The following is a 27,127-nucleotide window of genomic DNA, read 5'->3' as shown; positions in this document are numbered from 1 at the left end:
TATATCTCCCCCCCCCCAAGTCCTTTTTTTTTTCTACTTTTTGCAAACTTCTGCCCTTCTGCATTCCATGTCCGGCAGTGCCGGGATTCCTGGCGCCATGATTTTGCACCTCCTCTGATGATGAGGAAGGTTTTTAATGATACGATGACTTGCGATGCAACTTGCTAGTTTCGAATTGAACCCCTATCCCCGTGTTTTCGGTCACGCTGATACTTTCTTTTTTATCTTCTGTGTGCCTGGGCTTAGGGCGTTAGGGCGAGATTTCCCTCACCATATTGGTATTTAGATAGCAACGGACAATCCTTTCTATCAGTCCTTCGAGCTAGTCGCTTCAGTTCAACGAAGCGTAGGATACCGTAAAGGACCTTGGAACGTAACAACTCTATTCTATACTAGTATCTCTATTCTATCTATATTCTATCTCTATATCGTGGTTCGTCGTAAGATATTAAACACTAAAAATAGCGCCCATTCGAGCAAAATCCAGCATGCAAGCCTCCGCATCATGACCTATCACGTCCGGTACACCGAAACCATCGACTAAAAAAAGGAAACCCGCGTTAGCAAAGACGTCTCAGCCATCCAAACTAAGAAAGCAGACTCACGCTAGCAAACTTCGGCTCCACAAATAAAGCCTTTCCCTCCGCAACCATCACAGCCCCCGGACTATCCTCTTCCAAAAGCCCTACATCCGACACCTCACGCGCCTCCGAACCCACCGGCAAAGGAAGACAAATCATCTTCCCCGCCACCCACGCCTTCCGTCCCTCGACCTTCGTCGTCTCCGCCCGCAACACGTACAATCTGTCTGGGAGCGCCGGCTTCCGGAAATCGACATTCAGGTTCGCCGTCATACCCAGTCCACTAGGGAACGCCGCAGACACACAGCGCGCGAAGACCTCGTCGAACAGCACCGATAGCAAGCCTCCGTGCACGAAGCCTGGGTGTCCGCAAAGATCGCGGCCGATGTGGAAGACGGAAACAACGCTACTGGCTTTGGGGTGGGACGAGGCATCGGGGGCCCTGGGCTCAGATGCACATGTCGAGCTTGTCCACATGTATGGAGCGAGGGCTAGCTTGCCTAGGCCGGCGAGACTGCCGCCGACGAGGTGATGTTGGCGAATCGCCGGGGGAATGGCCAGGTGGGGGATGGATTCTTTGTAAGCGCTTTGGGGGCTGCGAAGGGATTGGACCAGGGGCATGCGGGAGATTAGGGTCTCCAGGTTTCCTGATTCTCCATGCTTATGAGGACATGATGAGCTGTTGACCGGAGGCACTTGATTCTGGGCTTGTGGGATAGCCTGCTCGTGAACAACGGCGGAGCGCGAGGGTCCATGTTGATGGAGCCAGGCTACTGGACCTGTCGGAGAAAACAAAAGCCGTGGAATTGTTCGTGAGGGGCGTAAGAGCCGGGTCGTTGATGGCAATAGAGCAGCCATATCTCAAGTCTCAAACTCTTCGTGGATAAGAGTACAGAACTTGTAATGATGCCTTGATAAATTTTACATGTGAGAGCCTGCACGGTTTGTTTCGGACGGGGAGCTCACGTAACAAGATCTGCGGCTAAATAGAACGCCGGAAGTTTCGTCCAGGATTAGGGTTTGGGCCTGGGAATGGTCACTTTACCAGCTGCTGGGAGCCACTAGGAAGTTTATAGTTGCCCTCTTTCGCACCAGGCTGACGTGAGGCGGTCTCTTCCAAGTTTTGCCCCCATTTGAATTTTTCCAGTAGCTATCGATCCCAATGGCACTTTTGCCCTTTTCTGTGGGGCCCAAAAGCCGACTTTCGGCGTCGGACTCCTGCCGAACCGGAGATCTCGGTATACCGTCCTCTGCGCCGCCCATTTATCTGATATCGGTCATCTTAATGTAGATATTAGGTAGTAGGACCCTTTCCGAACTCCCAGAAGATCAGCGGGGCTAGTATCTGCAACCCTACGATACTCGGAGGGGCTACTCTTCAAGATACAATAGAGCATTAGGGCCCACAGTTCACCATCGGAGCTCGACAATTCTACTATTAGCCCCACTACCAGTAGATTACTCAGATGACGTTGTATTGGCGTGCCGTGTGTTTTAGCATGCCATAGTGTCTTGGTTCTCGTTCCCATCAACCTATCAGAGTTCCCATTCGTTATCAATCAGAATCTCAGTCTAGAAACACATGGCTTTCAAGACTATCGTGTGGGGGTATACTCGTCAAGTGCAGATCAGAAATGTACAATATATTCCATATTTCTCGCGCCATTAGAATGCATAGCTCCCACGGTTCAGGAGGTAAGAAGTTATGTAGTATTCCAAGACACCGCCAGTCGTCCGCGATCAGTCTGACTACAAACCCGTGCGAGTAATTATCTAGTACATAATATCAAATATGACACTGGTAAAATCATAAGAATATGCTTTATTTTCCCCTTTTTTTCCCAATAAACTCGTCGTAATCTTTCCCAGGCTTAACTGCAAGGGAACTGCCAGGTTAAGGTGGCACCTTTTGACTAGGAGAAGACTGTATTCAGGCACCCTATTTACGGCGGCGTGCCCTCCAGATAGGGATCAAATGCAGGCATTAGCCCGGCCTGTCTTTCACAAGTGGAACACGATTTGCAAAAAAGACAGTGGGTGTAAACCCGGGACGAAGCGAGCCCACTTAAAATTGTTCGACAATTTTCTTGAACAAAAAGTTTGGAAAAAGTTTCCATGCTTTAACCGCATAAAATTTTCACTCCTGAAGCCTGATATAGACAATATCAGGAAGAAATGCTACAAAAATGAAAATTTATGCATCGAGGAGCACCGGAAAGCTTTTGTCGAATGTACTAAAGGGTTCATTCCAACTCTGGTGATGAAATATGGCTCCAAGGGAATGGAGATTTGCGAATGTATCGAAGCCATGATTATCCCTAATTGGGACCCGGCGTACAAAATTATTGTGTTGAGGTGGATGGATTTGTTCTCCCAGAAGTGCTGATAGTCCCGTTATGTATTGAACATGCAAACCCTCGATATTAGGATATATATTGGACTGATATCTGGAAAATTCGCTTCTTGGTTCACGGTGTTCCCATGTAATAGACCCTGAGTTGCTCAAGAATAAAGTCATAATTTGGATCCTATATATCCTAGAGGCCCTCCGTATGTGTCAAGGAAGAATGAGATTCGATGGCGGAACGCCGTCGAATCGGCGTAGAAGGCTCCTTTGAGGATATATCAAAGATCCTTTGAGCTGAAGTCGTGCCATTCAATGTCGACGAAGTGACACCGCTGGATTCTGTTGCATCCTATTGGTTGGATTAGGGCTTAAATCCGAGCTGGGGCCAAACCCCTGGTGAATCCCCTTATAAAAGGGGCTGTTTGTTTAGAAGGAAGAGTAAGCTTTAGTCTTTGTTCAGACCGGAACCCTACAGCGGGATCCCACCGAATATCATTATCTCGCCTGGTCAACTGGTGCCACCCAAATCTGGCAGTTCCCTTACAGTCTGAATGACTCTGGACTAGCATTAGGAAGGGTGGAAATTTCAAGGATTCCATAAGATCCCCCCCGTCTCTTAAAATTACCGAATTTGGAAACTATATACGGCCATGCTCCACCAATCATCCGATACCACCAGCGCGGGGAAATCAGCAATCCGGGGTGTGACTCACGCAGTCAGCCACTGGCAGGGAGACCTATAGGGGATAACAAGCTGGCTTTTAGCTCTACTCGAAGAAGACAGCTGCTCAATCATCGGGATTCGTACTGAGCAATGTCGCTCAACTCCCAGATCTTCAACTACGCAGGACTCATAATCTTGGCTAGTATCGGGTCCTACGCTGTCTATATCGGTTCGCAGGTAAGTGATGTTTCCTTCTAGAGGCCTTCACAGGAACGTCGGAGTTCCACATCGGTGTTAACATATCTCCAGAAATGGATAAGATACCAAGCGAGAGTACGTCGCGCAAGGCAGATGCCGATCGAGCCTTTGCTACATCATGACTGGAGGTCTGAGAAGCCTCGCCAGCTTCGCCCATTCAAGCCAACTTACAATATCACCATGGGTTCGTGAAAGAAGCCCTCTCAGCTACCATACCTAATGCAAGAACAGGAATCCAGCAGGACTCGTTGTCCGCCCTGATCCAAGTTGACAACCAATACTTGGAGCACACCATGGGCCGACGGGCTATCATCGAAAAGTACGGCAAGACAGTTTATGGGTTTCGTCCGGGGGGGAGAAGAGGCGACCTACGAGTTGTACTCATACCTCCTCACCCACCACCTCCCCTCGCGCTTCCCCGGGCTGTTTAAGATTCATAACAATGTCTTCGAAAATCATATCACGGGGGCAAATTTCCCAGCAGAGCCCCCTCATGACCCAGATTATTGCTTGAGAGTGCTGGCGGAGACCGTAGAAGAAGATATTTTCCTGTTGCAGGAGACCGAATCAACTCATGTCTGTCTGGCTTTTGCCTGTTGCCATCCGGCTGGCTTCGACCCTTCGGCCAAGCTTGGAGCAGACCTCAAGGCAATCCATGGCCCCGTTCCTCATTTTGAGAAGATCGGGCCTAGCATGGAGAGATATTTCCGCAAGCTTGAAGTGGGGAAATCAGTCAAAAGAGTGAATGTAAGTTTCAAAAGTCTACAAGAAGGGTTCGGCTTGGCTGAAAAGAGCAGTGGAATATTCAAATCGGGACGGATATCACCAATATCGCCGGAAACCATATCAAAGAAGGCGATACGTTTGTTTCTGACGAAGCAGTAAATTGTGAAGAGGTATTTATGCCCCCTCCCCAGCTGTGCAAATAGCGCTGAGTTTCTAACTAGCTGCCCAGGGGTTCTTACGATGTGAGCTCCAGTCTCTCACTAGACTGCCAGAAACCAAGTTCATCCTCTTCAGCTTCAAGACGTACATGTACCCTTTAGGAGATATCAAGGCTGAAGGCTCTGGTCCCGAACTCGCAGACGCTATCGACGGTCTGCTTACAGGAAACGCGCCAGGGCTGAACAAATACAAAGGGGCCGTGAGATGGGGTAAGGGCGTAAAGGATTACTTACGCTCATAAAGCGCAATACCAGTACGAAAGAGTCGATCGCGCAGAATCCAAGTAACCCGTTAGTAGAAAAGACGTTGCATCGGAGCCTGGGGATTGGATCCCCAGCTGGAATTTCATGAATGGTGTATCTTCATAGTCTAAATGTACAAAGTTCTGAGGAAAATGCGACGCCACAGAAAGGAAGCCAACCGAATATAGTTTAGAATTTGAGGGGGTCAAGATTTCCCAAGAAGGCCTCATTGCCTTCTCCCCGAAGGAGAGCTTCGATGTCGACTCGGCCAGCTGTAAGGTATCGTTCACTCACGCCGATGTTCACGCGCTGGGAGAGCAGTTGTTTCAGCTCCGCTCGTAGACTCGCCAGTTCGCCCTTTGTGATACTGCTAGCTTTCTTCTCCCGCTGGTGACGGCCACCACCACGGCCACGGCCCTTGCCTTGAGACTCATCGAATTCTTCGCTGTCGTAGTCAACGCCCAGATCATCGGCTGCTTCACGTAACCAGTTCTCTTCGGCGGAAACCTTCTCTTTGGCAATATTGGACTCGGTGATTTTCTTGGCAAGATTGATCCGTGGTCGGACGCGTGAGACAACCCGTCGGTCAATATCAATGGACTGCAAAGGCAACTTCTTCGCAGATACGTTCGGGTTTGACGCATGTACCTTGGCAGCAAGGCGAGCAACACTGACGACTTCATCAGGAGCACAGATTATGATGCTTTTACCGACAGCACCAGCACGAGCAGTACGACCAGATCGGTGGACGTATGCGTCTGCCGTGCGCGGAGCGTGGTAATGGACCACGCAGTCGATGCCCTTGATATCGAGACCGCGAGCAGCAACGTCAGTTGCAACAAGAATAGAGCTTGGGTCGGACTTCGGAGAAGAGAATCGCTCTACCGAGCGCAGTCGTGCTTTTTGTGCCATAGAAGAATGAAGGGCGAGGGCGGGCATTTGTAAAGTCTGCAAGAGTTGCGTGAGGCGACGGACAGCAGAGATAGAGTTGGTAAAGACGAGCGTGCGATGCTTGGGGTGGTAAAGCAAAAGAGAGTAGAGATATAAGTCCTTTTTATCTCAAATCAGCAAATCAATTCCACGTTTTGATCAAAAACGAGGATCCTTACCTTTTCCATAGCAGGACATTCCACAATGCCTTCCTTAAGACCTTCTGCCATTTGCTGCACGGGGTTGACATCAATGAATTTGGGTTTTTCTTCCCGAAAGTTAAGCTTCTTTAGCAAATATTCCATAGACTCTTTTTTGTCCATCAAATCGCCCGTGGTCCAACGGCCTTTGCCAGCCAATTTTTGCTGCAAATCACGATGGAACGTTGCAGAGAAAACGAGAGTCTGTCGAGAAGATAGATCATCTTCAGCTGCAGCTTCTTCCTCGACGTCAGGGAAGTCATTGTGCTCTTGTCGATCTAGGGCACCGATGATCTCCTCTACCTCTTTGAAATGGCCTTCGCTCAAAAGCCGATCTGCTTCATCGACCACCAAGAATTGAACCCGCTGCATCTTGCGAATGAGACCTTGGCCGCTGCTCAGGATTTCCCAAACTCGACCAGGTGTGCCGACCACGATATCGGCATTGGCAAGCTGCCGCTGTTGCTTTTGAATAGACAATCCACCTGTCAACAGCGCAATCCGTGCATCTAAACCAGGGGAATTGTCTCTCAGATCTCCAATGTGCTTAGCTAGTTGATGTGCCAACTCGCGAGTAGGAGAGAGAATGAGTGCCATTGGTGATGAAGGCTTCTTCTCTTTGCTGTCTTCCTCCGTCGGTCTTTTCTCCAGATAATATTCGAGAATTGGGATACCAAAGGCGAGTGTTTTTCCGGAGCCAGTCGACGCCTTACCGACAACATCGTGCCCTTCAAGGATGGCAGGAATGCACGATTTCTGGACCGTAGTAGGTGTGGAGAACTTCATCTTGGAAAGACCAGTCAGAACGTTAGGCGAGAGACCCAATTTATCCCAGGCTGATACATCCATCCCATCATCGTCCGCATCATCCTCGAGTGCTGCGAAAGAGAGCCCAGCCTTGAAACTGCTGTCTCGAGCAGGCTCCGGTTCTGCGGACTTGTCCTTAACCACCTTAGACTTATCCTCCTTTTTAGTTGCCTCTTTTTTTCCTTCTTGTTTTTCGACTTCTTATCTTTCTTAGGCCCCTCTTTCTTAGGTTCTTGCTCTTGGGGAACAGAAGTAGTTGGCTGTTCGTTTGATTCGTCATTGCTGAAGCCGTCCCATTCTTCATGAGTTACGGGCTCCTTGGAAGGGTCTTTCAAGATCGAATTCTTCGGCTTGCCTGCTTTCGCCTGATTCATATGTTGGTGTCAGTAAAATAATACAATCGATTGTAAGTCGGATGCCTACACACACCTTGAACTGGACTTCACCCTTCCCATTAGGACGAATGATCTCGACATCATCAATTTCTTCGAGGCCAAAGAATCCTCCAACATCTGCCATGCGATCAGGCAGAGCGACTTCTTTCCAGTTAAGTTGGTCGACATCCACGGAGCCGTCCCAGGCTCCATCGCTCGAAGTCAAGCCAAGCTTGCTGCCCTTCTTGCGTTTCTTCGACTCCACTGCCTGGGGCTTTGAATCATTTCCTCGTTTCTGGCCCATCCTCGCGACTGCTTCGCAATGCGACCTGGCAAACAAGCTTGAAATGGAGTTGAGTTAAAGTCGCAATAGTGAGAGATCGCGCGGAGGAAAAAAAAGTGGCAGTATCTCTCCGCCCGGAAATCTTATCGCCTTTTTGGTCCCCCACGTTAGAACTTCGCCAATCGAGAGGCTTTCTTCTAGAATTACCGAATTCGCCCAATCCCACGCTTGGAAATGGGGAAATCTTCCAAGGACAAGCGCGATGCCTACTACCGTCTTGCGAAAGAGCAAAATTGGCGCGCCCGCTCTGCTTTCAAATTAATTCAAATCGACGAGCAATTCGACCTCTTCGAACACGAGAACCCAGAGAAAGTCACCCGAGTCGTGGATCTTTGCGCTGCGCCCGGGAGCTGGAGCCAAGTGCTTAGTCGGGTTCTGATCAAGGGCGAAAGCTTTGGACGACGGGCTTGGCTGGAAAAGAAACAGAAAGAGCAGGACGCGCTACAACGAGGCGCGAGTCTTGCGCCTCAAGGCGAGACCGAAGAACAATACGAAATTGGCGAAAGTGACCCGAGCGCAGAACTGAAGCCACGAAAAAATGTGAAGATTGTCTCGATTGACCTGCAGCCTATGGCGCCGCTCGAAGGCATCACCACTCTCAAAGCCGATATCACACACCCTTCTACAATCCCTCTTCTCCTGCGCGCTTTGGATCCAGAGGCCTACGACTCCCCTTCAACGACCACCGACTCACCGAATACCCCAGCTACAATCCGTCAACCACACCCCGTTGATCTTGTTATCTCCGACGGTGCTCCCGACGTGACAGGTCTCCATGACCTTGACATCTATATCCAGTCCCAATTACTCTATGCGGCGCTCAACCTCGCCATGGGCGTGCTCCGTCCCGGAGGCAAATTCGTCGCCAAGATCTTCCGAGCTCGCGACGTTGATATCCTTTACGCTCAACTGCGTACCGTATTCGAACGAGTCAGCGTCGCTAAGCCACGAAGTAGTCGAGCCAGTAGTCTGGAAGCGTTCATTGTCTGTGAAGGATTCATTCCACCCGTTGACGGTGAATCATCAGGGATGGCCGCTCTGAAGAACCCCATGTTCGGTGGCGCTGCGAACCCAAAGCCCATATCAGAAGACGGAAATCTCGCACTCCAGGTGCCCGAGGCCGAAGAAGAAGAAGAAGAGAAGAGCCGACCTGTTTTAGCCAAGAATATTACATCAAATACGACCTCCACGCAAAATCACATTACAGAAGTCCGCCAATTGCACCCAGCAGACAAGCCATCACCGAAAAAGCTGCCCACGAAATACTCTGCAGAGAACAGATGGATTCCTCCTTTCCTGGCTTGCGGTGACCTTTCAGCCTGGGACTCAGATGCGTCGTATGCTCTTCCCCCAGATCATGTTAGCCTAGCTCCTGTTCAACCTCCCACAGCACCTCCTTACAGGAAGGCTTTGGAGTTGAGGAAGAAACTAGGCGGGCATTATGGAAAGACTAAAAACGTGCAATGAAACCAATGCCGATTGCATTGAGATCTGAAATGTGATACGAAGCATGGATCAACGGATGAAGAATCACGATCAACGCTGTGTAATGTATGATGCTCTTGAAATAGACCAGACTTGGAAACTGAATGTCTCCGGACTGCATGAAACATAGAAAGAAATCATTATTCATTATTGAACCCCCTTTTCTTCCTATAGTTATGTTTGGTGATCACGTTTCTACAGGAATAGTAAAATATGAGGATAAAAAGTCTCATTACTTGCGTGAGATGCATTTTGAGTCTATATAACTTGCGCTAGGTCAAATCAAGACGGTCTAGAATGGGGATATAGACAAAAGGGAAGGAAGTGCTCATCAATGGCTCGCATCTAGTAAACCTCAAGGACATAACGCTCTTCGTCCTTCAGCTTCTCAATCTCTTTGCGAGTCTCGACCTTCTTGCCGTTGGCCTTGGCCTCGGCACCGATAGCCTCCTCCAAGACAGCAGTCACATCAGGAACAGGCCATGTGGGGCCACACAGGTAGAAAGCACCCTCTTCACGGATATAGGCTTTTTGAATCTCCGAAAGAGACTCGCGCATGCGGTCCTGGATATAAATCTTCTGCGGCTGGTCACGCGAGAAGGCGGCACCAAGGAGAGTAATGACACCGGCTTCCTGGTAGGCCTCCCATTCTTCACCGTAACAGTACTCCTCACGCTGATGGCGGGATCCCATGTACAACAGGACGGAACCAATCTCCTTGCCCTGCGCCTTCTCGAGAGCACGGTGCTGAACGAAAGCACGGAAAGGAGCAAGTCCGGTACCCAGACCAGCCATGATGAGAGGTTGGGTGGACTTGGGTGGCAGCTTCATGACACTGGGCTTGACGCTCACAGTAATAGGCGAGCCAGGCTGCAGATCCTTCAGGTAGCGGGTGGCAAGACCGAAACGGTCACGGCCGTTGGGGTCAACCCAGTTGACAGCGACAATCATGAGAGCGACGGTATTCGGGGTGACCTTCTGGCAAGAGGCGATGGAGTACTCACGACGCTTCAATGGACCGACAATGCGGACGATCTCGTGGAAGTCGGGGTGGGCGGAGGGATACTCGAGGAGGATGTCAGCGAAGGTGACGGTGTCGACCTCGGCACGGCGCTTAAACTCAACAGCACCATCGGGGCCACCGAGGGTTGCAAGGGCAATCTTCTCCTTTTTCGTCGGTGGCAAACTCTGCCAAGGCCTCGTAGAAGCGCTTGGGAGGGCGTCCGAAGATGTCGACGTTCTGGACCAGTGCCTGGTACACAGTGCGGTTCTCGAGCACATTGGGATCCTCACGACTGGGAACTTCCACGATGGAATCAGGGTCCAGGCCGTAGAAGTCGATGAATTCACTAACTTCCTTCGGGTCATTCTCGGCGTGGACGCCAAGGGCCTCACCAATGTCGTAGGTGAGACCGGTATTGCCAAGGTCAAATTCAATATGGAAGATGTTCCGGTCATAAGTGACTGGAGTCAGACGACGGTTCTCCTTGACGTGAACAGTGTAGGTCTTGGTTGCCAGGTCAGGGCGGAGGGCATTCCTGGTGCCGAAGGCTTCCTTGAATGCGAGACCACGAGCAGCGGTCTGCCAGTCCTTAAGGAGTGTAGGAGGCTCAGCCTCTTCCTTATCGAAGGGAACGAAGCTGTTAGCAGAGATGTTCGTGGGGAGCTGAACAGCCTCGCTAGCGCCTTCTGGTTCCTTCCAGGCCTCAGGAACCTCGATCTGGCGGAGGTGTTTCTCGAGATCCTTGGAAACATTTTCCAAAGCTTCCCCGTTGCCCAAGATAGAAGAGAGCTTCTTGGTTGCGACGCCTTCCTGGGTAGGAAGAGCAACACGGAGGAAGGCCGCTTGAAGGATCAGATTCTCGAGAGATGAGTCTTCATTGGCGGAGGTATCGAGGATATACAGGGAAATCCCCCGCTGGGCGATAGTTTGACGGAACACAGGAGGCAGCTTCTTTTCAAGATCCTCGTCCTTGACACCAGTCGCATTCACAATGATCTTTGCATTCTCCTTAAGCGAGGCAAGAACATCGATATCTTTAAGGATGTCAAGGCTTCCAACATAAGAAACATCGGCGGCGGAGACGGCGTAAGGAGCATCGATGGTCTTAGCGCTCTTACGGATGTCGATACGAACAGCACCACCTTGGACCAGGTTATCGTGGACCGTGCTGGTGGTAACATTGCTAGCAGAGTCGGCGGCCAAAGCTTGGCTGAGAGTCTGGGAAGCCTCTGCGGTGGTTGAGTTGTCAACATCCCAGAAAGTGTACTCCTGGACAGTAGAAGGGTCCAGCAACTGCAGGGGTGCGGCACCACCAATAGGCACAATTGGCTTATCGAAGATGCGCTGGAAGGCCGCAGCAGTACTGACCAAATCCCATTCCTGAGAGCGTGGGTACTTGATCTCAACAATACCAGGGGCATGCTCACGGTCAGTGGCAAAGGTCAATGATGCCAACACATCCTCATAGAGAGCAGAGTGGACACCCTCCTCTTGAACGGCCAAGTCATTGGTAACTTGGCCCAGGACTCCAACGGTCTTGGTAGACTTGGGCAACACACGCAAGAACTCTTCCTCGACAAAGGGGCGATAAACACGAGTGTTAACAACACCAATTTGAACGCCACTCTTAGCCAGAGAACGAGCAACCTGAGCTGCCAAAGTAGCTTCAACGGTACCGAAGACAACCAGAACCGAAACAGGCTCCGCGTGACCATGGTACTCGAAGACACCGTAGTCAGTGCCTAGTTCCCCGTTCAGAGTCTTGAGGATATCCAGCACCTTGCCTTGGGTGTCGAGGTGGCGGGTACGTGAATCATCCAAAGTCTTGCGAACAGTCTCATATGTTCGGTTCAAACCGTCCTTGTCCAGAATATCGATGACTCGAGTAGTCTCGTTGCCGACACGCACGCCATCATATATGTGAATTGAAGGCAGAACAGATGCGAGCAGGGTGGTGAACAGAGCCATATGTTGAGATTCGTGCGCAGACCCACTAGAAACAAGACCTAGACCAAGGTCCTCGGCGAGAGCCAATGCCGAAGCATAGTCGGAAACCAATCCCTCCTCTCCGCTGTAGTCAACAGCGGCCACATGAGCAGCCACCGGGCTTGCCACCGAGTAGAGCAGGGAAAGCTGCTCAAGGGCGGAGCGCAGGTAAGGCAGAGTGGCCGAAGATGCAACGATCCCTTGGGGCACATGGCGTTTCTTCAAGTCGAAATCTTGAGAGAAAAGATAACCCAGTGCAATATTTCCGGCACCTTGGCGAGTCTCCATAGCTTGTACAACAGGAGATTCGCCGTTGGCATTGGTTTCCTGCTTCTCGGCCCATTGACGGAGAGCCACATCAAGATTGAAACTCTCCGGGGAATAAGAGAAGATCTTGTCACTTAATAAATAAGCCACTTGCTGGATCACTGTCTGAGCAGTGACATATGTAGGGCCCGAAAGGGCAGACAAGGCTGAACTGGCAGCCATGGCTTTATCTTTCTGTTTTCCTGTATACCGGATGGACCTCAACCGATATAAGAAGAGGCAGAAAATTCCCCCCGGCTCAGAGAATAAAACTGTGGAGTGAGAGAGGGGAGACCATGACTCGGAACCGGCTGGTTATAGAAAATCCCCATGGCCTTGGCCCAAAGCGGCTTAGTGTGAATCACGCAATCACGCAATTTGCAGAACATTTTTCTTATCGGCCGATTTGACGGCGGATAAGAGGCCGATAAATTATCGATAAGCGATAAGATCATCTCGAGAGGGGCAAATGGCAGAACTTTGGAACGCGTTATTCAGCACATTGACCGCCCTGTACAGGGGAACCTATATATTCGATGGTCTGCCTTTCGAGAGTAGCAGCAACGCAAGATTTTGATATCCAGCCCACGAAGTTGGCTTGGACTATTCGCACTCGATCAATCGAGGATTCTGCAGTCATATCCAACACCAAGGGGCGCAATCTAGTCTGTATGGTTATACGCTAAGTTCGAAGGCATCACCAACAGTAACATTGCAAGCGGCCGCAAAATCCTGGACGGAGGCGGACGTGTAACCGGTTAGAGTGCAAACGCTTTTAGTGAAATTAAGAATTTTGACTTCCTTCCAGTCTGGAGGACGTCGCGGATTCCAGGCTCAAGAGCTGCAACATACTCCGTTGAGCAGCAAGGCTGTAAATCGAATCGGTAGTATTCTTGAACCGTGACGGGTTCGAGCTCTGGAGACCGAGGCCTGGAAGGGTAACTAGTTAACTAGCATAGCTGACTCAGCCACGCATATCATGTGATATGAGCATACGGGCGGCAAAAGCGGGACTGAGCCTCGGCCCGGTTTATTTCACATTGCGGAGAAAGCTCCCCCGCTGGAAATGTACATAATATCGCGTCCCTGGTTCTCAGCTCTACTCCATACCAGTAAATCAACGAATTGTCCACGATGGCTGAAAACTCTCTGAACCCAGTACCTTTCTCCGAACCTCCCTACCTTCGTGGTCTCCCATCGCCGTATATCACCCCTGCCCACCTCCGCTTTCAGAAAGCATGTCGCAAATTCTTCTGGGAAAATCTGATTCAACATGCCATGGAATGGGAGAAGTCAGGAACCGTTCCTGAGTATGTTTTTGACAATTTCTGTAAGGCAAACATGCTTCTGCCAAATCTGCCAGCTCCCCTACCGGTGGATTGGTTGAAGCGGCTCGGGATCAACGATATCTTAGGAGTTAAGGTGGAGGATTGGGATTATATCTATACTGGAATTTACTGCGATGAGGTGGGTAGCTTCTTCGTTGCCATCTCTCAAGACTAATACCGAACTCGCATATAGATGGGACGTTCCGGTCTCAGTGGCCCTGGAGGCTCGTTGAATGCCGGCTTTGCTTTCGCCATTGCCCCCCTTTACAAGTTTGGAAGCCAAGCTTTGCAAGAGAAATTCCTTCCTGAGCTGTTGCCCGGCCACAAGCGTGCCTGTATCGCTATCACAGAGCCTGAGGCTGGTAGCGATGTTGCTAATATCGTCACCACCGCAACTAAGAGCGCTGATGGGAAGCACTATATCATCAATGGGGCGAAGAAATGGTATGAAGTCCAGCTCCCCTTGGTTCTGGCCTCGGCTAATTACTCTTAGGATCACCAACGGTATCTGGTCTGACTATGCCACCATGGCCGTGCGAACCGGCGGACCAGGCGCTGCTGGGCTCTCCCTCGTCGTAGTCCCTCTCAAGAACTACCCCGGCGTCTCAATGCGTCGTCTCAAGGTCGCTGGCCAGGTCACTGGGGGAACCACCTATATCGAACTCGAAGACGTCAAGGTCCCCGTTGAGAACCTGGTCGGTCAAGAAGGCGCTGGTATGCGCTACGTGATGACGAACTTCAACCATGAGCGTCTGGTCATCTCGATCGGTGTCACTCGCCAGGCCCGAGTAGCCCTCGCTGCTGCGGTCTCCTACACAATGAAGCGTGAGGCCTTTGGCAAGACCCTCATGGACCAGCCTGTGGTGCGACATCGACTTGCCAAGGCAGGAGCTGAGCTTGAGAGCATGTGGGCGTGGGTTGAGCAGATCCTTTACCAGCTAGCTCATCTCAGCAAGGAGGAAGGTGATCGCCAACTGGGTGGCTTAACCGCTTTAGCGAAGGCCAAGTCTGCCATGGTCCTTAATGAGTGTGCCCAATGTGCTGTCCTGCTCTTTGGTGGAAATGGATTCACCCAAACCGGACAGGGAGAACTCGTCGAAGGTATTCTAAATTATCCTATCAAACTCGAATCTTCAATTACTAATGCCCATTCTCTCTGCAGCAATCCTCCGCGACGTGCCTGGTGCTCGTATTCCCGGTGGCTCTGAGGATGTGTTACTTGACCTGTCCGTGCGCCAGCTAGTCAAAATCTACCAGGCGCAGGAGAAGAAGCTTTCACAGAGCTCCAAGATGTAATCAGCGTGTACCAGCCAGTCACTTATTTCACTGTAAATACCAAAATATCAGATTGACAGTACACGAATTCCAACCCCAACCCTTTATAACCGCTCAAGGACTACTAGTAGAGGGGGAAATAGGAAATAGAATATAGGCCAACGTAGCCTACTCAAAGGTTAGATCGAGACCTGCCCTCCAGCAGCTCATCAACCAAAGTGACCACTTCGTCAGCACAGCCAAAAGATGCTTGATATCCAAAGCCACCGTGCCCATAGTTGTGCACAACCTTGACACCATCTATCTGGTCCTTCTGAACCCGAGGTCCGCCTTTACGCCATGGCCTTAGACCAACACCATGTCGAATGACATCAAGGCCCTCAATCTCCTCTCCAGGTCCGACGAGCTGCGGTGCGATTGCGACTGCTCGCTTCATGATACGCTCTGCAGTTTTTGGGTCCGGGTTTGGATTCCAATCATCCAGTTGGTAAGTGCCTCCTAGGATAGTTCCACCGCCAGCGGCACGGGTCATGGTATACACCGCTTCGTCAGTGCCGTCGTCAGTTCCGGAGGTTGTCCACATTGGTCCAGCATCGTTGCGCACTAGAACTATCTGACCGCGGGCAGGACGCATATTTTCGTCCATAACTCCACCAAGAGCGTTGGACGATAATCCCGTACAGTTAATCACCACTTCAGCCATTTTTCCGGAGTGGTGACCAGTAGCAGCATTTGCAATATGCTTCACGACGGCTCTCTTGAATACCACCCCGGCCTTCACGCAGTGGCCCACAAGCCACGGAAGATACATCGCGGTATTTATACACACGGAGGTGTACTCATGACCGTTATCCATCTCGGGGCTTAGTTCGTGCTGGGAGAACTCTTTATACTGCGCTTATTTGTTAACCTTGTCCTTGAGAGGGTTTGAGTTATCTTATTACATCTGGGACAACAGCCTTATACCACGGGCCAGGTTTCACTAAGTCTGTGAACAAGTCTCCCCCCTGGCTCTAAGTCCTTCTTCCGATTGTACACAACCGCCTCTATTGGAAAAGTTAGGGCTTAGCCTTGGTTGGAGTACTCCTAGGAGGAGATGGGGACGCTTACTTTGAAAATAGACTCCTGATTCTGGGTGGTTTTCAGCCAGGGCTTTCAACGGTGCCCAAGTATTGGTCTCCCATTCCTGATGCCTTGTTCCTTCATTTGCGACACTTGATGTAGGGAGAGTTAGTCTTGGTTCAACAATTGATAATATAGAACCCACGGCATATAATTGGCACCAGCCCATGGTGAAGCATATTCAATGTCGTAATCCCCAGGCATGTGCTTAGCAAGCACTGTGATACTGTATTGAGTCTGCTTCGATAACAAGTAGGCAACGGTGAGGCCCGAGACGCCAGCACTATGATCGAGGTTAGATTAATCAAGTTTTGTATTTATCTTGACCGATAGACACCAGAGAATCTTACCCTAGAATAACGACATTTCTTGTCATTCTGGAAAATTCGAGGTCGGTACCTTGGGCGATCGGAATTGATTTGGGGGGACAACAAAGAATTATGGATCACCAAAGGAATTGAGTCACGAGTGGGACAAGGAGTTGTCCGGTTTGAGGTCCCCACCAGCACATGCCAGGAACCATATGTGGATCAGGGCCATTCCGCCTCAAACGCGGATCTTGGTCCTTACTGGTTCGCTTAGATGGCCCACCATGTACGCTAGCGGACGCTAGTGAGCGATCTGTAGACGAGCCAGCTCCCCCAGCTTATAAGCATCGCCCTCCCCGCAGTTGTTTCTTTTTTCTTTTCTTTTTTCTCCAGCACTCTTTGCCAATTGGCTTAGATCAAGTGTAGTATCTGTTCTTTTCAGTTTAATCGCTGGAAGTGTTCTCTTGAACACACGATTATTCTTATTTTTGGAAACCGCGACTGGCCTCTGTGCTTGCGCATGCTGGTCGCACAGTGTCATTGGGCTTACACTACTCCCTCTCGACGCGAACACCTTTTTTCATCAACTGTGTCGGCTTGTCCGATCGCTTGGAGAAGATCAGGTGTGTTACAAGTAGAAGGCTATGCCTGTTACTCCTGATTTGCCTTTGTGCAAGGAGTATGCTTATTTGCTGCCTGGAAACACGATGGCTTTTCCTATGCAACTCTTACTTCCTGTGGATGGGTGGTTTTTGGTCAAAGACGCGTGAACGCGTTCAAGTGAGAAGTTGTCTTATCATGGCGGTACTGTATTGGTGAATTTGCTCCTGTGCACAAGCCCAGGTTTCAGCCCCTAATGACAGCACCATAACAACTCAATCAACAACTTGACTTATCTAGACCGTCTTAAATCAATATTTTAAAGCCCCTGGCCCTTTTTCATCAATTCCTACACCGGTACGTCCTCAAAAGGCACTATAGTATTGATCACAGACTTGACAGAAATCTTGCCAGGTTTCAGCAAAAAAAGACCATTCTCATATTTCTTAGGTGTGTACCGGTAGTATGCCAAGGGAACGGCCTTTTTTCCACACACCTTTGAAACTGGAAGCGAGACATCAGGGTTCCCAAGCCCGATCTGAACAACAAGAGCTCCTGACCCAGAGGCATAGATTCCCTGTCCAAACGGATGGCTCGACCCCTGTATACTCCAGTGAGACGTCAACACCTGCCTCGAGGCCTGACCCTCACTTCATTAAGAGACTTCTATTTCAGAGTTATACTTGAGATTAGGTGTGAAAATCTAACAGTCAACAAACTTTCTCCTCAAACTTAAATCTGAGTCTGACTGATGTTCGAAACGATATCTCTTTCGCCCCGAATTCCTTCCTTGTCACAGCTACAAGGGGGCCAATACGAACGGTCGAACCAAGTCGTAAAGATTGCCTTGCGACATTGGGTCTCGACCCATCCAGCGTCCAGCCGAAGCCGCCGACTGGCCAAAATCACTCCCCCATCTCCAAGCTTCGATGAACGCTTCTATCAGCACGGCCACCGGCCATACCCAACATATGCTAATGTACGGTATCGAATTACGACAGGCCCAGGGAATGATGCCCCAAGCCTTCGACCACGACCGAAACTTTCGAACCGGCACAGACACGGAGCAATCGCTCGTACATACAGCGGTCTAGGTGAAATACCATTTCGACCGATCGCATAAGCCTATAAATACTTACCCAGGTAAATAAATCTACCTTTTTTCCTACTCTGAAGGATCATCCCTGGGCTAATGTTCCAACAACTGTGCCAAAAGACCGCCATATCCGCACCTCATATACGGATATACCCAGGCACGCCTTATATATAACACCCTCTAGCTGGCATCCGTGACATCTATGGACCCTCAGAAGCCCGGATATACTATCCCAGCCAACGACAAGCGACCTCGCAAACTCCGGAGTCGTTTTAAGATCCTCCATCACGTCGGACCTAAACTTTGATCCTTCAATACATTTTTTGCACTTATACATCCTCTCCTGGAATATCTTATACTACTGCCAGCATCACAGAACTCGCGACTTTGGAGCCTAGAAATGGCAAAAAACGTGCCAATGACAGCTCTAGAAGCTGCTTTTGGGGCAGGAACAAAACTATGGCACGTCCTAGGGGGAATCACTGCAAAAATGATGATCCTAGCAGTCATTTTCTGCTGTGTTTACGGGTGGATGATGTTCCTGCGCAATCGGTAAGCTGTCTACATTAACTCCCAAAATACTTTCTAGTTTTGTAGTAATACCAGTACCCTTTACAGGGGATATACCTTCTACTGCTTTTGACCAAGTTCGTAACACATCCAACGAACATCGGGCGTGTAAGTCCAGAATCCGCCCGCGACGGAACAGGCAAGGAGACGGAGCACGCTGTGACGGCTGAGGCGGGAAGATTCCTTTTGTCACGGGCCAGGGCCCGGTGTTGATCACGTAGGCCACATGACCTTGGCGTACTAATAACGGAGGACCAGTGTATTGAACTCCTTTCCTTAAGTTTATCGAACACAGTTCGTGGCCTAGTATAGATTGAATCAAGTCTTGCTTTAGCCCTTCACACCTTTGCCGGCAAATTTCCCGTCTACGGTACAGCCCTAGTCTGGGAGAGCGGAGAGCTTGTGATCATTTTCTCATTATTACTCTTGGAGTCGTCGGGAACTTAGCTTTAGCAATTAACACACTTCTATCGTCATCAGGCACTAGTACTGTTTTCCCTAGTACTGCGCCAGTTCACTCAGGCTGGCCTGGTATAAGCTCCAACGCCTAGGAAGAAAGAACTAAGAAGCGCCATCACAAGAAAAGGGCCGTGCCGTACAACCACGAAATAAACTATGCGCTGTTAGTTTCCAATAAACAATCATCACTCCACCGAGCTACGGCCACGCCCGACTTATGTAGTAGAGGGACGTGTGACAGCAACCCCGTTGTTCAAAGCAACAAGTAGGTCTATATTGGCAAAGGTGGTACAAAATTCCATCAATTCGTCAGATAGTCTGGTGGATCAGCCGTCCGAATTGGGGTAGTGGCTAACCTCATCGTCTCTCACACGATAGCCGGGGGTTCGATTCCCCCATTCGGAGCATACCTTAATTTTTTTTCCACTCCTTTTTTTACCTTGAAGGTCTCTGACAACACCGACCCACATTACACTGATTCTTCACATTCTCCATTTGAGAAATTGAATCCATTCCGAACCTTGTTGTTTCACGTCGGAGGTTAGAAAGTCCAGGTTATTCAATCTATCTATCAATCGACCGGGCCAGGAAAGTTCGGGTATTTTATGAGGCTGACTGTATATATATACTGTATATATGTCTCTGTAGTACTGGTCCGAGCCCCGAATTTGCACTGTGACCTAAGCACTTGTTCAGCGGCCGAGCTACAGGGTATTATTAACAGACAAATCAAAGAAGGAACTGGACAAGAAACAGAGTCGAAGAATTCGCGCCTGGGAGAACGAACTGCGCCGAAGGGAACAATATGAAGCGCGTGATAAGCCCAAGTGGTACTGGAGTAGCACAGGCTCGCCCGGAAATGGCTAATTGGCCTTTCGATGTTCAAGAGCTCTTGCACGGAGTTTACTCAGGTTCGCCGTGCATACTACCAGCCAGCGGTTCTAATTTTGTCCTTAGTTCAGATCTTATCCAGACAATTCGAGTTTGGCGAACATCGAAAGACAGTCCCCCATTAAGGAGAGTTGATTGCCTGATCGGTGCTAGCCGATCCGGTGACGAAATATATCTTATCGCCGACCTCATCTTCTCCATCAACCCTGCGCAGATCCAAACGAGTCTCGAAATTTCACAATGGCGAACGTCGCGCTTCTTGGTTCCACCGGCATGGTGGTGAGTACCCTGCTTCCCGAGACTGGACCCAAACACCAGCGCTGCAGTCAAAAGCCTCCCAACTAACCTCCTCCAGGGATCGCATATTCTCACCAACCTCCTCTCAAACAACAAAGTCAGCCGTGTCGACACAATCTCCCGCCGTGCCCCAACCGTTGCCGGAGACGCCCCTCAAACAAAGCTTACCACCGTCGTCTCCGACAACAGCTCCAAATGGGCCGAACAGTTCTCCGCCCTCACCCCTACACCCGATATCCTCATCTCCTCACTAGGCACGACCCGGGGAGCGGCGGGAGGCTTCGAGAACCAGTACAAACTCGACCACGGCGTCAACCTTGATATTGCCAAGGCGGCGCGTGAAGCCGGGACAAAAGTCTACGTCCTGATCTCCAGTAGCGGCGCTAGTAAGGACTCTTCGATCCACTATTCTCGCATGAAGGGCGAGATCGAGGAGGGCGTGAAGGAGCTGGGCTTTGAGCGGACGGTGATCCTCCGCCCCGGCTTGATTGCGGGGACCCGCGAGGAGAGTCGTCCCGTGGAGGCTGTGGCCCGGTTTGTGGCGAGCTGGGCTGGAAAGCTGCATTCGAGCTTGAAGGATGGGTGGGCCCAGGAGTCTGATGTTATTGGCCAGGCGGCTGTAAAGGCTGGGTTGAAGGCGCTGGAGGGTGATGTGCCCGAGGGCAGTGAGAAGGTGTGGCTGATTTCAGGTAAATCCATTATTGATTTGGCGACGGCGTAGTCTACTCCTCTTCGTTGAGTATTTATATCGTGCATTATATCACCTAACTCTTGCGTTCAAATGCCACCTACTACGCTTTGAGTCTAGCGCTCAGATCATACCTTTCGCATAGTATGTATTCAAGTTGTTTTCAAATATTACATAGTGTAGGCGCTAGTAGATCCATCCCCATATATCCGACGCACTCGCTTTCTCCGCCCTCATTCCTCATCAGGCAAACCAACCATAGCCAGAGAATCCTTCCAGAGCCTGGCTTCATCTTCCAGGTTGTATGTGACGCTGGAAGTTGTCAGAGCGGCAAATTGCCCATCATCTTCCCCACGGGCTGCAACCCCGCAGTCTACCAGATACACCCCGCCCTTGCCTTCCCAGTCCTTCGAGATTGCAGCGTATAGAGTAGTTGCAGCGCCCTGTTCCGGACTCTTCAAAATAGACATGATCTCCTTGTTCGCCATCATGGCATTGATGTCCTCTTGCGGCATATGGCGTATCAGTCCAGAAGCAATGTTACCAGGATGCAAACTTGTAGCATGCAGCCCACGAGCTCCGTAGCGCCGATCCAGCTCATTGGCCATATAGATATTCGCGAGCTTGGAGTGGCCATATGCTCCCCAGGGGGAGTAGCCGCCCTTTTCGTAATTATAGTTATCCGATGCGTTCAGTGGCTGCACGCGATGGACAGCAGCCGAGACCACGACAACTCGCGAATTGAACTCGGGAGACGACCCAGCGAGCAATGCCGGCTTGAGCAGATGGAAGAAGAGGAAATGAGCCAGGTGGTTGGTAGCGAATTGCTTCTCATAGCCGTCGATCGTGAGTTCGCGTTCCTGGATGGCCATCACGCCGGCATTGTTGACCAGAATAGTGATCTGGTCAGTCTTTGCCAGGATAGTCTTAGCGGCAGCTCGCACACTATCAAGGGACTCAAGATCCATCTGGACTAGTTCCATCGATTGCTCATCGAATATGCCATCAAGGGCTGTTTTGGCCTTTTCTAGGTCTCGAACTGTGAGAAAGAGCTTGGCTCCAGTGGCGGCGAAGGCCCGGACAGTCTCAATGCCAATCCCAGAAGAAACTCCGGTGATGACAACCACTTTCCCAGCTAATCCGCCACGCATGGATTCATCATCGACGATCTGCATCGCTGTAGGACGAGCGTCACCAAGACCCTTGGGGTTGGCATGGACTGCGGCGTAACGAGACATTGTGCTTGAAACAGGAGAAGATTTGCTGGTCGAGTAATGATTGGGAAATGATTGATGAAGATGAAGAACTAACTGACCGGCCAAAAACACCGGCTTTATATATCGTTTCGCTCGCCATATTCAAAGCATCAATCCTATACTTCTTTCTATACACTTTCACCGGCCAATCGCGAAGCCGAACCCCGGCTGACCTTTATTGCCCTTTTGGGCAAACGGCCCCCCATGCCAAGACCCAAATGCTCCACTCAACATCGCATCCTGACAGGATCAGCCTGATGTAGAATAGCGCCGCTCCAGTATGTCTTTGCCCACGCCGTTTGAGCAAGGCCCTCGATCGTCCACATCACTCTCATTACACCACTGGTCCTTATTCAGGTGTCCCTGGCACGAGAATGGCACATCCCAAGCCTAGCCGATCAACGCTCAACGGCGCAGCGCTTAATCTGACCCACCCCAATGCGGGCCGCAGCACGGAGGATGCTCGGCTCCGCAAGAGATGTCAGAATCGGGCAAACCAACGAGCGCGCCGTAGGTAGACCTCCTAACTCCGTCGGCCTTATAGACAACCCCGGAGACTAATCCCACTCTCCAGGGCTCCGCCTGCAAGAGCAGAACGAGCGTGCTTCACGCCGCTCATTCAAAGTGTATCGTTGGCGGGTAAACGACCCGGACGCGGCTGAGCAGAGTGCAAAGAGCCACGCAGAGGAGTCCCCAGGCGGACACGACCCGGTTACAGACGAAAAGTCCGGCGTGTGTCTAGCTGCCAAGACCTTTCTTCCCCCCTAAGGTGCCCCCGTCGTTTGACCAACTACTGAGTCTGATCCACTATAATGTGTTCCGGGGCTGCTACAAGAACAAGCTGGTCCTGGGCCGGTCAGCGGTGTCTCTGTTCACGGACCGAGAGCCGATACAGTTTGACATCTCGTTTCCTTCCTATTCGAGGGTCATTCCGGTCAAACCTGGCATCCCGGCATGGCTGATGCCAAGCCAGTCACAGATGGATCTGATTCATACAACGTGGATCAACCTCCTACCTTTCCCAAAGATGCGCGATAATCTGATCCGCTGGGAATCGTATTTCGATCATAAAGAGTTTGCAGCCGATCTGATGGGCCACGGCCCTGACCCTATGCTGTTTCCCCAGAAGAAATGCCTGAAATTTCAGCCCAAAGTCCAGTCATATCTATTCATGTCTACGGAGGAGGATGACCTAACGACAGGTCGCACCGGGATGATCCTCTGGGGGGGAGCCGTATATCTTAGAGAATTGGGAGGTTACGCCTGGGTTCCTACGGAAATGGGCATGGACAATGGAGGGCTGTGATGAACTGATCGCGTCGACTAATAAATGGCGCAGGGTCAGAGGCGAGGAGCCTATCTACTTTTCAGTGTCGTCGAACAATGATCTAGTTTTGCCAGAAGAAGTGGGGAATTTTAGCTAGTCGGTCTTGGTGGGAGTTCACCCCCCTGGGGACTTGCTCCTTCTGAGTGCGAAACACGCGGGCGAAACACCTTCCAATCAATTGATAAGGCTTATGATGTCAAAATGTAGAATACAGCCATGTTATCCATCGATCGAAATATCACTTAATGCACTGACGAGAACTCCATTCCCAAGACATTTTGCATGCAGCACTTCAATCCCGGTACGAGACATGCGTCCCGTCCTCCTTGACATGTATAGACCGGTTCTTCTTCGGCGCACCCCGACTGCTTGATGCATCTCGGTCGGCATTGCGGCTCTTGCCGTTCTCTGCTTTCCAATCATTGACCTCCTGGTTGGCAGGGCTCATGTTCAAAGGGTTCTTCTGCTTGCCCTGTTGTTGGCTCTCTTTGGCAGTCTGATTTAACTCGCCCTCCGGGCTCGTGTTCTTGGGATCGAATGCGGCAGGATGCTCCGCAACCTCGCTGTCCGTCCCGGACTTGGTCGCTTCCGATCGCTGAGGAGAGAGAGATTCGCGGTCGCTGCGAGTACCGGGTTCGGGTTCCTTTTGGCGGAATGGAATGGTGCTGAAGGCACTGCGAGTTGTTGGTGTTGGTTTCGCTGGGGGAAGTCCAGAGGCCGACACTGGACTGAAGGGAGCTCGTCGCTTTAGTGGCCTGGTGGCCGCTGGAAATGAGGTTCTTCCACATGGTGATGTTGCGGGGAGTACTGGTGGTACTAGACTATTGTGAAGTAGTGGCGGGAGGGCTGCTTTGCGATTGATTGTGTTTGGCGAACCAGTTGAGAGACGGAAATCAATTTCAGAGGGATTGATCTGTAGGTTGTGTGATTCAGGCAAGTCATTTTACAAGCATCTGCCCTGATCCTGCTTGGCCTGGGTTTATCATCTTGACGTCATGACGTACGCTTTGTGCCGCTAACCGGATTTGGTAAGAAGCTTGAGGCGAAATATAGATGTTCACAGGGTTCGCACTATAAAAACAGAAAGATGGGAAAACCAAAACAACGTGAGAAACATGGGATAGATCGAAACGAGAAGGAACCCAAAAATGGGAAAGTTTATTGAGGGCCTTACACGGGGCGCGCATGCTGATGTTTACGTTATTCTATGATTACTGGGCCTACACCATGAGAGGTAAGCCGAGCCTGCCACGTCAGTTCTCCCAGTCCTCGATAGGGTCTGATCTCCAAAGTAGGTTGCACGGGATGGTTTATGATAGCATCTCCGAAGGAACGGTCGATTCGGCGGGCACCGCCAAGAATACGCCTGGAGAAAGTCAATTCGGCGTAGTGACCGGGATCAGCTTAGGGCAGGGAGTCCGGTGTTACTCCGGTATAAGGGATGGCTGCCTGATGAATCCAGGTTTAGTAGGAGATCTGGGGATCAGCGGACACAGAAGTACGGGAGAACGGCAGGATTCATCCGAGAGAAACTCAGCCTGTGCCAAAATGACATGCGGGCATTATCAATACAGCTTTAGCCGAGGAGGGGAAACAATATGGCCGGGGAGTAATGCAGGTGCGAGGACCCGAGTCGAAACGGCCTTGATCGTCCAATAGGCCTCGAGGCTTAATTGCATTCTAGGCCTCGCAAGTCGATGCGAGAAGCCAATGGTGCTCGTGCAGGACACGGAGGTGGGGAGATTGTGCTAGGTGCATATGGCTCGCCCCCTCGCCCGGGGATGTCATTGGACACCAGCCCTACCTGCAGATGACGGTACCTTCACTGGCCGGCCAATGCGAGGCCGCCGACCCGGTATCAAGGGTGGTGGCCCTTTCCCTTCCCGAACCCCAAAGCTCAACGAGCAGGGCACTATTTGTCACCTGGGCAGAAAGCTATGCGCGTATTTAAAGGCGCGGGAGCCTCCGTTTACTTTGTGGTCACGGGATCAGAGAGCCCAGCGCAGTGGGAGCGTGTATGCGGGTCGCAGAATCCAATTTCAACGTTGGAGTATCTGCGTCCGGAGACTACGGCACCCAAATTCAGCCAGCGACGGCACTGACCCGCGCTCGAATGCTCCATAATAGCCTCCGGTAACCTTGCTCGTTGGGCAGAAGCCACTTTTACGGTTTCGTTTGCAAAGTCGCGAGTCTGATCCTTGCCAGACACAGCTCGGGGACCGCGCAAGGCAGAACCGAGAAGTACGCTTTTCGGCGATAAGACGGGGCCAGAGGCAAAAACGAAAAAGGGCAGGGGTGGCCTTGGAGATTGACCTGAGCAGACTTGGGCTCATGCATCCGGTTTCGAAGCGGGAGATAGATCATTCTTTCCCCCCCGGAGAGTCACGCCTTCTCTTTTTTGGACAAGGGGATTTCTGCGTTGTTCAGGGATTGCCAGGTGCCAGCTCAACATCTTGATGAACCACCATCCCAAATATAGGAAGCCAACGTCACAAAAAGCGGCCAACGCCGATGATCATACACCGTATCGATCCGTAACCCCCCCCCCGGGACTCGCCTCCAGTGGATCAGAGCACCAGCTAGCAGAGGCAATGCAGCCACTTCGATCTTGAACTGGAAGCCAGAAAGGAAAAAAAAAATGAAAAGAAAAGAAAAAGAAAAAGAAAACAACTCCGCGGTACCATTTGCCTTCCTCGATAAGGATTGGAGGGGCAAAGTTTAGTTCCTCATGTGGAGCCCTAATCAAATCAATAAAGGCGCCGCTTTTTTCGTCCGCATTCTTCCCTTCCCAGCCTTCTGGACGAGGAGAGAGCGCGTCGAGCCAGAGGTAATGTGCCACGTCAGTTGGCCGAGCTCTAGTGCAGCTGCATGGGGCTTCCAGCGATGCGTGGGAGGTGACACGGTTCGTGTCTGCGACGGATACCGCACGACAATCCTATCCTATCATTTTTGCCCGAAGGAGCAAATAGATGAATATGGACCATACACATGAGCGGGGCCAAATGCAGGATCCCCTCAGTAGTCCTCTCTGCAGAGATCACAGATCAGCTGAACGAAAATGGAGCCACCGCTGTTCGAATCCCGAGACGGTAACGCGTCGAGCAAGAGGAAAACCCAATTCCGTGGCCCGTGTGTTTGGGTGCATGAGGTACCAATAATAGAGCCTCAGTGACGCGAATGTTGCCACCTGGAGAATGAACAATTGGCTCGCAAGCACGGAGCGGAAAGTTGCGGCAGGTGTGGAACGGGGTCGAACTCGCAACACTGAATCTTCCTTATCCTTGCGAGCAGGAGTCACTGGTGCCAAGCACGGGGCAAAGGGACCTTCTGCATCGGGTCGAAACCACATGCCGTAACAAATATCTCACTTCCTATGTGTTTGCTGATCCAGAAATGCAGAAAACGTAATGACGGGACCGACAGGCAGGGGGAGGGTTGC

The 27,127-nt window shown here is 50.9% G+C and overlaps 12 protein-coding genes across 12 annotated transcripts; 6 read left to right on the top strand and 6 right to left on the bottom strand.

The window, feature by feature from the left end:
• Window positions 1-587: 587 nt before the first annotated feature.
• Window positions 588-1,439, bottom strand: N7468_007345 (PaaI family thioesterase; the record flags this gene model as incomplete). Its single annotated transcript, XM_058476641.1, has 1 exon — window positions 588-1,439. One exon carries the CDS (start codon window positions 1,437-1,439, stop codon window positions 588-590), a length of 852 nt encoding a protein of 283 aa, XP_058329531.1.
• A 2,303-nt stretch (window positions 1,440-3,742) lies between these two features.
• N7468_007344 (heme-dependent oxidative N-demethylase family protein) lies at window positions 3,743-5,036 on the top strand (the record flags this gene model as incomplete). The annotated part of the gene is made up of 6 exons (XM_058476640.1): window positions 3,743-3,829; window positions 3,902-4,034; window positions 4,082-4,100; window positions 4,171-4,597; window positions 4,648-4,746; window positions 4,806-5,036. The coding sequence occupies 6 exons, from the start codon at window positions 3,743-3,745 to the stop codon at window positions 5,034-5,036; spliced, it is 996 nt and encodes a 331-aa protein (XP_058329530.1).
• A 190-nt stretch (window positions 5,037-5,226) lies between these two features.
• On the bottom strand, window positions 5,227-7,652 carry mak5 (ATP-dependent RNA helicase MAK5; the record flags this gene model as incomplete). The annotated part of the gene is made up of 4 exons (XM_058476639.1): window positions 5,227-6,087; window positions 6,147-7,109; window positions 7,223-7,339; window positions 7,404-7,652. The coding sequence occupies 4 exons, from the start codon at window positions 7,650-7,652 to the stop codon at window positions 5,227-5,229; spliced, it is 2,190 nt and encodes a 729-aa protein (XP_058329529.1).
• A 213-nt stretch (window positions 7,653-7,865) lies between these two features.
• N7468_007342 (tRNA methyltransferase TRM7) lies at window positions 7,866-9,158 on the top strand (the record flags this gene model as incomplete). Its single annotated transcript, XM_058476638.1, has 1 exon — window positions 7,866-9,158. The coding sequence occupies one exon, from the start codon at window positions 7,866-7,868 to the stop codon at window positions 9,156-9,158; it is 1,293 nt and encodes a 430-aa protein (XP_058329528.1).
• A 363-nt stretch (window positions 9,159-9,521) lies between these two features.
• N7468_007341 (sulfite reductase subunit alpha) lies at window positions 9,522-12,654 on the bottom strand (the record flags this gene model as incomplete). Its single annotated transcript, XM_058476637.1, has 2 exons — window positions 9,522-10,364; window positions 10,414-12,654. The coding sequence occupies 2 exons, from the start codon at window positions 12,652-12,654 to the stop codon at window positions 9,522-9,524; spliced, it is 3,084 nt and encodes a 1,027-aa protein (XP_058329527.1).
• Window positions 12,655-13,605: 951 nt separating this feature from the next.
• Window positions 13,606-15,095, top strand: N7468_007340 (acyl-CoA dehydrogenase family protein; the record flags this gene model as incomplete). The annotated part of the gene is made up of 4 exons (XM_058476636.1): window positions 13,606-13,938; window positions 13,993-14,243; window positions 14,293-14,900; window positions 14,962-15,095. 4 exons carry the CDS (start codon window positions 13,606-13,608, stop codon window positions 15,093-15,095), a joined length of 1,326 nt encoding a protein of 441 aa, XP_058329526.1.
• Window positions 15,096-15,246: 151 nt separating this feature from the next.
• Window positions 15,247-16,572, bottom strand: N7468_007339 (FAD-dependent oxidoreductase; the record flags this gene model as incomplete). Its single annotated transcript, XM_058476635.1, has 5 exons — window positions 15,247-15,966; window positions 16,041-16,120; window positions 16,185-16,288; window positions 16,342-16,479; window positions 16,547-16,572. 5 exons carry the CDS (start codon window positions 16,570-16,572, stop codon window positions 15,247-15,249), a joined length of 1,068 nt encoding a protein of 355 aa, XP_058329525.1.
• Window positions 16,573-20,360: 3,788 nt separating this feature from the next.
• N7468_007338 (uncharacterized protein) lies at window positions 20,361-21,138 on the top strand (the record flags this gene model as incomplete). Its single annotated transcript, XM_058476634.1, has 2 exons — window positions 20,361-20,399; window positions 20,476-21,138. 2 exons carry the CDS (start codon window positions 20,361-20,363, stop codon window positions 21,136-21,138), a joined length of 702 nt encoding a protein of 233 aa, XP_058329524.1.
• A 200-nt stretch (window positions 21,139-21,338) lies between these two features.
• N7468_007337 (uncharacterized protein) lies at window positions 21,339-22,343 on the bottom strand (the record flags this gene model as incomplete). The annotated part of the gene is made up of 1 exon (XM_058476633.1): window positions 21,339-22,343. One exon carries the CDS (start codon window positions 22,341-22,343, stop codon window positions 21,339-21,341), a length of 1,005 nt encoding a protein of 334 aa, XP_058329523.1.
• Window positions 22,344-22,735: 392 nt separating this feature from the next.
• On the top strand, window positions 22,736-23,667 carry N7468_007336 (uncharacterized protein; the record flags this gene model as incomplete). The annotated part of the gene is made up of 3 exons (XM_058476632.1): window positions 22,736-22,841; window positions 22,936-23,093; window positions 23,131-23,667. 3 exons carry the CDS (start codon window positions 22,736-22,738, stop codon window positions 23,665-23,667), a joined length of 801 nt encoding a protein of 266 aa, XP_058329522.1.
• Window positions 23,668-23,980: 313 nt separating this feature from the next.
• Window positions 23,981-24,476, bottom strand: N7468_007335 (uncharacterized protein; the record flags this gene model as incomplete). The annotated part of the gene is made up of 2 exons (XM_058476631.1): window positions 23,981-24,362; window positions 24,418-24,476. 2 exons carry the CDS (start codon window positions 24,474-24,476, stop codon window positions 23,981-23,983), a joined length of 441 nt encoding a protein of 146 aa, XP_058329521.1.
• Window positions 24,477-25,446: 970 nt separating this feature from the next.
• N7468_007334 (uncharacterized protein) lies at window positions 25,447-25,812 on the top strand (the record flags this gene model as incomplete). Its single annotated transcript, XM_058476630.1, has 1 exon — window positions 25,447-25,812. The coding sequence occupies one exon, from the start codon at window positions 25,447-25,449 to the stop codon at window positions 25,810-25,812; it is 366 nt and encodes a 121-aa protein (XP_058329520.1).
• Between the last annotated feature and the right edge of the window lie 1,315 nt (window positions 25,813-27,127).

The sequence above is a fragment of the Penicillium chermesinum genome (assembly GCF_028974085.1).
Source record: "Penicillium chermesinum strain IBT 19713 chromosome Unknown utg000005l:1.0-4115287.0:1.0-4118363.0, whole genome shotgun sequence".
Classification (NCBI taxonomy): domain Eukaryota; kingdom Fungi; phylum Ascomycota; class Eurotiomycetes; order Eurotiales; family Aspergillaceae; genus Penicillium; species Penicillium chermesinum.
Note: the sequence above shows the minus strand (reverse complement) of the source record. Positions and strands in the feature narration are given on the sequence as shown.